Source organism: Nematolebias whitei, chromosome 12, assembly GCF_014905685.2.
Source record: "Nematolebias whitei isolate Nwh7 chromosome 12, NemWhi1, whole genome shotgun sequence".
In the NCBI taxonomy this organism is placed as follows: Eukaryota; Metazoa; Chordata; class Actinopteri; order Cyprinodontiformes; family Rivulidae; genus Nematolebias; species Nematolebias whitei.
The window spans coordinates 44869147-44878939 of record NC_056509.1 but is presented as its reverse complement, the minus strand read 5'-3'; the positions used below and the strand labels follow the sequence as shown (position 1 = coordinate 44878939).

At 39.3% G+C, this 9793-nt stretch overlaps 1 protein-coding gene across 1 annotated transcript in view; it reads right to left on the bottom strand.

The window, feature by feature from the left end:
• The window catches only part of ncoa1 (nuclear receptor coactivator 1), a 40022-nt gene extending 31773 nt beyond the window's left edge, over positions 1 to 8249 (bottom strand). Inside the window, exons 1-2 of the mRNA XM_037685953.1 lie at positions 8074 to 8249; positions 206 to 311 (exon numbers count right to left, since the gene is read on the bottom strand). Coding sequence (XP_037541881.1) covers positions 206 to 294 — 89 coding nt within the window. The 5' untranslated portion in view covers positions 295 to 311; positions 8074 to 8249. The remainder of the gene's footprint in view (positions 1 to 205; positions 312 to 8073) is intronic.
• Between the last annotated feature and the right edge of the window lie 1544 nt (positions 8250 to 9793).

The following is a 9793-nucleotide window of genomic DNA, read 5'->3' as shown; positions in this document are numbered from 1 at the left end:
GTGTGTGTGTGTGTGTGTGTGTGTGTGTGTGTGTGTGTGTGTGTGTGCGTCTCTTCTTTATGCAACACCGGAGATACGGAGAACTATAAAGTCCACTGGAGTCCTTGTTTTGGGTTTAATCGTGTACCAGTCATTTTAAAACACGTTTGTCAGCCTGACGTAATGTTTGTTTGTGCTGTGGCAAATGACAAGACTGGGCGTTTACCTTTGCCCCGATGTGTCGCATGGCGAGACCTTCCTCTTGCGTGACTCTGGCGTGGCAGGGTCCAGGGGGCTTTCCCCTACTGCACTCATTTTCAGTTTAAACTGACCTGAAAAAGCAAACAAACAAAAAAAAAACACACACAAAACACATGAAATTGAAATCGGTAACACGTTTTTTTTCTAGTAAACAAAACAAATTTGGTTTCGTTACATGCTCCAAGTGCTTAAACTGCATTACGTTTGTAAAAAATTTAGAAGTTAATGCCTTAAATTTTGTTTATTCAAAAATAATAAATATTTGAGATAAATGAATCTACTTTTGAGGAAGCTGTAAAAAGCGACAAACCGTACACAACATGAACATGAGGTTAAGTTCATAATCAAAATAAAAATCTGTAAAATGTGTACAAACAGAAACCCTTTGAAATCCCTGCGCAGGGAAAACACAAACCGCCATTGTTACACAAGTATTAAGCGCGGCTGCAGGGGCACGCTGCTCGCAGGACAATCGCTCTTCTGGAGCAGCCTCGTTTACGTTTCACCTCAGATCACCCCTCTCCTCCTCAGTCCTTGTGTTGCAAACACAAAGCACTTAAATAGATCCATCCGCCACAGTGAGGAACGGGAGCACGGCTTTGAATCAGCACAAAATACAAATTAGCCTCGTTTCCGGGAGGCGACAATCTGCATACTTTTAACTTATTATCGTTAAAAACCAACAAAAAAACACTTAACGCGGTCAAAACGATCATATCTACGCGCAGCTTTGGACCGTCCGCTTCTGCACTCTGAAAAAGTGAAAACTGAAACTGAAAGGAAAAATCCACAACATAAAAGGTCTTTTTTTTTTTTTTTTTTTTTAATCTCTGAAACTGAAACAACTGCAAGTTGAAGCCAAACTTCAGTCAACACTTGAACGGAGCCGATTTTCACTGAAAGAAGATTAAAATAAAGGTTGTGCTAATAGAAAAACCTTCTTTACCAAAGGCCTTGTGCTAAATACAACTGAAATTTATATTTGTTGGTAACTTTAAATAGTCAACAGCCTAAAGCAGCTGATCAGATGATATCGGGCCCGAGAGGGAACATGTGATTCCAATAGCCCAGAGAGACGAGGGGTTGAATAACCAAGGCTTAAATAATATAAGAAAATACATCATAATGCACTAATTACAGCTGTACTACACAAATCTACACATATGTTGTTCAATTTCACAGTTATATTTGCAAAATGAACAACTCATCCTCCAAGAAGCCAGAGTTGTCATGTGCCAATGGGTTCAACTGTCCACCCCCCAATTTATTTTACTTTGTTAAATAAAGGTCCTTGATGGTCAACAAAGAAGAACTCTGGAGTGTCGGAGCATAATTTCATATGTCGGGATGAAACTTTATCACATAAAAGACAAACCAGTGCTCTTGTTTAAGGTATGACTTGGTAGCGTCAGAACAGGAAGTACATTTATGATTATTTAGGAACCTGCTTTTCCTGCAACTCTCACTCAGCCCACCACAGGTAACGAAACTGGGAAGTGCAAAACCAACAAGAGCGGCACTAAATGGTCAGGTGCGGCAGGTTTCACCGTGTCAGTTTGGTTGCACCACGTAATTTACGAGGAGGACGGCTGGGAACGGTAACCGACCGTGCACAACACTTAACTCGGGACAGAATGCAGAACTCATTAACAGGTACTGCGGAGACATTTTCTAAGTAAATATCAGTACTATAACTAGTAAAACCAAGAAGTCACAGAAGCAGACGGGAACACGTCGGGTGTTCTGTGCAGCTGGGTATTTTAGGACTGCCATCCTTTTTCTTTTGCTCCTTCAGTGTTGCACACTATGTAAAAGTAGTAGTGAAAACCATTTACAAGCAAATATATATTTTTAATTTCGTTTGTGAGGATGTATCATAATATTTTTGTGGCATTTGTCGGTACTTTGAGGTTACGATAAAGTGATTTCTTAGCATTGAACATACAGTAGGTTAACTGATGTGAAGTATTTGTCATTTCTGGGCGACCACTCATGTCCCAGTTGTTCCGATGTCAAGAATAATACACAAAACCATAATAGTTACAAACTGGCGTGATGTCTCCAGTACCCCCAGAATCACAGATCTTATGAGTGATAAAGTTAAAGCTGTGAATTGAAATAAATAATATGTATTGTTCTGTTTCAATTACAGTTTAAATCAATATAAAGCAAAACTAAATACAAAACCGCTTCCGCAGTTTGCACTTTTACTCAAGCTCGGTGTTAAACTGAAACGATTACTTGGCGCTACAAAAACAAAATGTCTGCCATTCTCACACAAACGCACACCTGTAGACCAATTCCGCCTCCTGCCCCCCCCCCCCTTCTTTTAATGACATATGGGGGGAGGGTTCTTCAGTAGCCAAAGAGGAACAAGCAGCAGCGCCACAGAGGCAGCCATCTATGAAGTGAAGTCTGCACAGAGTGCCCATTACAAAACACCGGCCATCTCTTTAAGTTCCCTCCCTCAAGGCTTTCCTCTCAGTCGGTCTGCCGTTCGGCGAGCTGCACGCACACGCACACACACACACACACACGCACACACACATGTGGCAATGCATGGCTTGCACGAGGAGTGAGGAAGAGACCGCCAGGTGGAGAGAGGGCAGAAAAGACATGGGAGGAGAAAAAAGGCGATTCTGTCGTCCATCAATTCCAAAACAAACATTTATTTCAGCTCATAAGCTGAATTTGTTCAGACAACTTTAAAACAACTTTTGCGCACGAGCTTAATGAAACAATTCCTCCAACAATGATCGCGGTAAGACACTGAAAGCTGAACAGTCTGACAGTGACCGAACTGCTCCTTCAACTGATCGTTTGAAAACTTTATTTACTTCCTGGTATATAATGAAAACAAATGCAACGAGAGAATTTGCATTTCCTTCGAAAATGCACGTGTGAATGCCTTTTGCTCAATAATTATCTTAAAACAGCTGAATAGTAGCTAAAGAAGCGTAAAAAAAAAAGCTTAAATTAGCAGAAGGAAGCAGAAAGAGCATCACGTTTGCCCAATGAGGCTGAAAGAAGAAAAAACGAGCACAAAAAGTTGAAAATTGCTGCAATTGGACAAAAACAGCTAAATAGTAGCTAAACCAAGCAGAATGAAGCTAAAGTTACTTGAACAAAGTGGGTAGAGCATGATGTTGCTGAATTAAGCTGAAAAAGTTGGATTGATAAAAAAAAAAAGTGGAATTAACCGAAAAACCTGAAATTAGCATAAAACAGCTAAACAGTAGCTGAAATAGCAGAAATATCTGAATCTTCCAAAAAAATTAGCTGAAAGGAGCATAACAAGCTGAAATGAGTAGAAATAAGTTAGAAGAAGTAGAAAAATGTTCAAGTAAGCTGAATAAAGCTGAAAAAGAGCACGAAACGGCTGAAATAAGCTGAACTAGCTGAATTTTTTTGATTTTCACTCAAAGTCTATTAGGGATCGTTATCATCTACCAATATGCCAAATTTCATCTGAATAGCTCTAAAAAAAATGGCAGAGTTATCCTAGTTTCTCTATAAAACAGCTGAATAGTAGCTAAAGAAATGCAGAAAGAAGCTTACATTTCCAAAAGGAAGTGGAGGAAGCTTAAGTGTGCCCACTAAGACTGATCAGGGAATGTGGAGCACACTTTAAATACACACAATAACTGTAAAGGCCAATAACTGCGTAACAGATCGCATTAAAACAGTCAACAATATTACAGTTCTTTTTATAGTTTCATAAACTTCATAAAGCGTGTTTTCCTGTGAGCTGGCACTGCTGTGGGTAGCGTGACCTCCCCCCCCCCCCTCCGTTAGACGGAGATGGTACAGCCTCGGTCACTGTTGCTAAGGTCCACCCTTTGAATATCAGAACATAAGCCGAGAGCGTCAACAGCTTCGCTCAAACGGGACCACAACGCCGCCTCATCCGTCCAGTCTGCGACGCTAAATGCAAAAAAACCAGCGGCGTGCAGTTGTTTCTGTGCAGGTTTGCTGCAGTTGTAAAATGAAGAAGCTGTGCGCACGTGACTTGCACATGAGTTAGTTTTACTCATTATGGGATCAATACCCAAATGGACTTTATACCGATGATAAACTAATTAGCCTAAAGATGAAAAAGTCAATGCATACGTTGTTTGTTAAATAATATGCACAACTTTCAATTAATTGTTGCAGTTAAAACATGTTAATATGACACTTCAGCCATACGTTTATTTGCATACGAGCAGAATATTTTTGCTTCATTCTAAAGAAAACTGCATTCTTGTTTGTCCATCAGCACAGATTATTGATCTAAGCTAAATTCTTCAAATGGCACACGAGGAGGACGCTCGCTGCCTCAAAACTAAAGCTGGTTTACTCTTTAAATGAAAATAAAGTCTAAAGTCAGTTAAATGTTTTAACTCAGCAAACAGTGCTTTTTGTAGATCTGTAGTCAAATTTTCTGCGGCGTTAATTTTAAACAAAGCTACCGTAGTAGTTTTTTTTTTTTTTAATGTCTGCTTCTGCTAATGAACTCCTAGTACAATTAATTATATATAAATAGAAGCTTATGTTAAACACATAAACTGTACAGAACAGGAAGATAAACCCTTTGAAAGAAAGGCTAAATCAAAAAGTACTGACTGATGTTTGAGAATTAATCTTTAACTGCATGTTCGACTTTAAAAAAAAGACATGATTGATGCAACTACAAATATATATATATAAGTACCTGTAGTAGAATGAACAAATAAAATAAAAACTGAGTAATAGACTGTAAATGAGAAACATCCACTGACTTTCAAAGTCCTAATTTATCCAGCTTTTAAACTGTAACCTAAAAAAATAACTGTTCATTGTCTGAGAATGTATTTAATGAAAAACAACCGGACAGTTTTTTTTTTTAATCTATAAAATACTCGAGTACTAATAAATCCAGATACGTTTTAATTGTTGCGGTTTTACCGTGCATGAGCTTAAAGCCTGTAAAAGCTGTTTTCACGGCGTAAACGAACACTAAACGCTCGGACGGAGCTTGAGGTAACGTTTCATACGTAGCTTTAACATAAAAAGCTGCCGTGTTCCTTTAAGGGTCTCCGTTTCTCAGCTGCTCAGTTCCAGTCCATTGTTTCCCACCATCTGTGTACACCCAGAGCCAGGATGTTTACCAGGAGTAAGAAATAACCTTGGCCCGCGCACAGCTCCACAGACACAACTCATAGGCCTCAGTGTATGGAATACCCAACGCGACTGACAGAAAACGTCAACTTACAGACACTCGTTATTTGTGTAACAACTAGGCAGCACACAAGATGTTCGCAGCTGTAAAATGTGCAAACGCGCTCGGTTGTTGGGGGGAAATGAGGCAACTTCCACAATTCAACCTTGTATTCGCTCACAATGCTCAACCGTGCAGCTATCCGTGCTCATCTGACCACGTTACACCTTACAGCACCTTTAACTGATTTAGGAAAAATACATCTGAACACACAGGTGTTCAGATCGCACGTGACAAACAGCTACACCTGCAACCACGACCCTTTGCTCATCACTACAAACAAAACGTGGACAGAATCAGTTTTAAATGTTAAAAGCTTTAAGTGTTTATTATATTTGTTTGTACCTATGTGACAAATGTTGAGTTTTTGTGAGAATTGCTTTGTACTCGTCATCATGTAGAAAGCTGGAAATAAGAGCTCCACTAACGTTGAAGAATTGTATTTATCTTGGAGATAAGCTGCTAACTTATAAAAAAGCTCCCCGTAAAGCTAGAACTTTATATTATTCATCTTTAGCTGATGAGAATAAAAATAACCCCAGGTTCCTTTTCAGTACCATAGAAAATAAATTTAATTGAATTTTACTCATTTGAATTTGTCAATTTTCCAAAACAAGGGACAATTATCAATTAAAATATATTCAGAGTGGTGTTTTAAACGGCTGTTTAACACACTTGAACACGGTTTCTGTCGTTTTCACACATTGACAGTAGGTTTTGCACTACCACATAGTAGAGCTGGACAATAATTCGATAGATATATATCGCGATATACTTTTATTCAATAACGGTGATGTGAGTTTTAAGCACATTTTTGATATTTCGATAGGATTACAGCCGCTTCCGTTTCAACCCGGACAGAAAAAGGTGCGACACAACTACGTGAGTGCGTGGTGACGAAGACGTCACGCAGAGCTCGAGTCCAGAAGGAGTTAGCGGTAGCAGGCTAGGCTAATCTACAACGCGCGTTAAGTTTTTGCTTCAAAATGAGTTCCCATGACCGTCAGAATGTGACTGAAGAAGCTTTCACAAGCGAAGAGAAAGCAGATGACGTAACTGATAAAGAGAGGAAAGACTAATTTGGCGGTGTGGAAGTGGTTCGGCTTTCTAAGATCTGATAAACTGCAGGTTTCAGTGTGGTGCACGTGACGGAGAGTCGTTCCAACTAGCGGTGGGAACATCTAACTCGTTCCACTCCATAGAAGATGCTGAGAGTCAGAAGATGAAGCACGATAAAAGTTTGAGCCGACGTGTCCCTGAAACACCCCCAGCGAACGTCTGCTGCATGGGTTATGTTATGGTGTTTAAAGTTAAAACTATTAATATATGTTGTTATTGATGAGAAGATGACATGGAAATCTCATGTAAATTACTTAATAAAAACAGCAAAATAAAGTAAAAGAGTTTTTGAATGACAAAGCTTGATATATATATTGTATAATGTAATGATTGTTCCATATTTAATCTACTGTATTGAAGATTTGGGGAAAGCATACAAAACAATTAACGCTGTTTTCATTTTGCAACAAAGAGCTATAAGAATTATCAGTAGGAAGTGCTACGCTCACCCAACAAATATATTATTTCATCATTTAGGCATTCAACCTTTATCAATTGAAATTATTAAAATTGTATGATTTGGTTGAATATAGTATTTTACAAGTCATGTAAAAAATAAAATATATATAAAATATAGTCTCATAAAAAATATTACCCCCAAATGTTCAATTAAAATTTGTAAAAAAAAAAAAAAAAAAGAAACTTAAGGGAATGGAGATGTTTGTAAAACCTGCATTTAGAACTAGTGTGAAGGAGCTGCGTTGTAATTCAGGGAATAGGATTATGGGATAGCCTTGATATCACCATAAAAATGTCTTATTTATACGTTTAAAAAGATGATTAAGTTAAAGTTGTTAGGAAAGTATGATGCAATGTGAAGAAAGATGGATGTTTTTTTTTTTGTTTTCGCTTTGGGGTTCAAGCCTGAGTTGTTGTTTCTAGTTATTTTATTTTACTTTTTTAATAAAGGGGCAGATCTTCTTCTTCTGCATCGTTCAGTGTTTTGTTTCTTTTTGATTCATTTGTTTTGTTTCTCTTAAAAGAAAGAATACATTTAAAAGAAATTGACAAAGTTGAGAGTTTTATGTTTATTTGATGGTGATTTCAAAATTTCCTGAAGGCTATATATACAAATAAAAAGTGAACATTAATTTATTTGTACAGTTTTTTCTGAGGCTTTTCAATTGTTTATATCGATATTGAATTATATCGTTATCGACCGAAGTTAAGAAATCTATCGTGATAAAAGTTGTGGCCATAACGTCCAGCCCTGCCACATAGATATGAACAGTTATGGAAAGATATGAGCTGCTGAACTTGATTTTTTCTATTTCAGATGAATCACAAACTCAGCTGGACACTTGGCCGAGCACGTTTGAATGAAACATCCCTGTTAGGAACAGAGAAGGTACCGATGTGTGGATGACAGCGTGTCGTCGCTTCACAGAACAAATACATCAATTTCACGCTTCTCGAGTGGAGAGAAAGGCTTTGGACGCGCTGCAGAACTCGAGAGAGGACACACAGGTACCTACTTGATGTAGGGCTCTGGTAGGTGAGTCATGTGGGGAGCTGGGGTTGGTCTTGATCGGTTCAGATCGGTGCTGAGCAAAAGGGCTTGAATTTGAGACGATGGAGCGCTGGGGTCACGGCTCCGCAGCCGCCCTGTCACATGGCACCATCCCAGGTGCAGGAAGAAGCCCGCTGGCCTCTGACTGGAAATGAGAACAGGAGGAAAAATAAATTATTACAACAAAAACACTGAAAACAAACTGGTTTGCAAAGTCATTTTGTTTAATTGGGTCATTAATTATGTAATAGGCCTAAGAGCCAGGAGGTCATAGATAGAGACAATTACAGACAGTCTCATAAAGAGCAACAATAAAGCAGCGACGTAGACCAACCCATGGATTAAAACGCTGCACTCGCCCATTGTCAGTCCAACGACCGATGATTGGCGATAAATCCATCAGCCGTCTTTAAATGTGTATTTTGAAAAGAAACGCAGCAGATCTGTGCAGAATATTTCTGGGTTGGAATTAAAGCTACAGGATGATTTATAACTGTGAGAACGGACGTATGTTTAACTTCTAACAATGTTGTGTAACAACGTTGTATTACCGGTACTTAAAAGCTGGGACGGTCAGGGAAAAGCAGGTTCCAACTAATATCTTTAGTTCAGTTAACGTGGCTTTATTGTTTTGAACAAAAAGCTTAACGCAGGAATAAAAGTAAATTGGCACCGATTGAGAAAATTGGTTTAAATCCATCAGGTCTTCCTCGTCCGCTGGGCTCGATGGCACACAACCAGAGATCAGGACACGAGCTCCGCAGAGGAAACTGCCACCGGCGGCTTTTACCGATGACAATAATATAATTAAACAAAATATACCGGAGCAGTTTGTTGAAGAACAAATGGTTGATTGTGAGAGCCCAAAAGGAAACCCCACAGCTGATCCATAAAATCTCCCTGCGCCACAGCGAAGACACACTTTGTCTTCATCATCAAGTCTTTAAATTAAGGAATCGAAAAGCAAAATGTCTAAGCCATATTTTTATTTTATTTATAAATATGTTCATTTAATATCACGTCTCAGCTGATTGTATAAAGATACCAGCAGTTTTATTACAAATTTAGAGTTATTAAGAAGTCCTTTTAATTAAACAAGAGTGACAAGCGTTTATCTTTTCTTTTTTTTTTAAACACAGCTGCCAAAACAAACTGACTCGTGTGACTTTCCTCAAAAAAATAAAAATAAATCTCAATTATTATTATTATTATTATTTATTGCATCTTATCTCGTTTTAAAATTAAAATTAATTTTCACCAAAATTGTTGCCAACTAGAACTAGAGCCCGACCGATTTATTGGTAGGGACAATATTTCAGGTTGATTTGGGCATTTGGGGACGTATCGAATCTGTGATAATTGGTCCACTGCTGTCAGGTGTCCAACACCAGACTGGACTGACCCCAGACTGGACCCACCCCAGACTGGACCAACCCCAGACTGGACCGACCCCAGACTGGACCGACCGCAGACTGGACCCACCCCAGACTGGACCCACCCCAGACTGGACCCACCCCAGACTGGACCCACCCCAGACTGGACCCACCCCAGACTGGACCGACCGCAGACTGGACCGACCGCAGACTGGACCGACCGCAGACTGGACCAACAGCAGACTGGACCAACAGCAGACTGGAACGACCCCAGACTGGAACGACCGCAGACTGGACCGACCGCAGACTGGA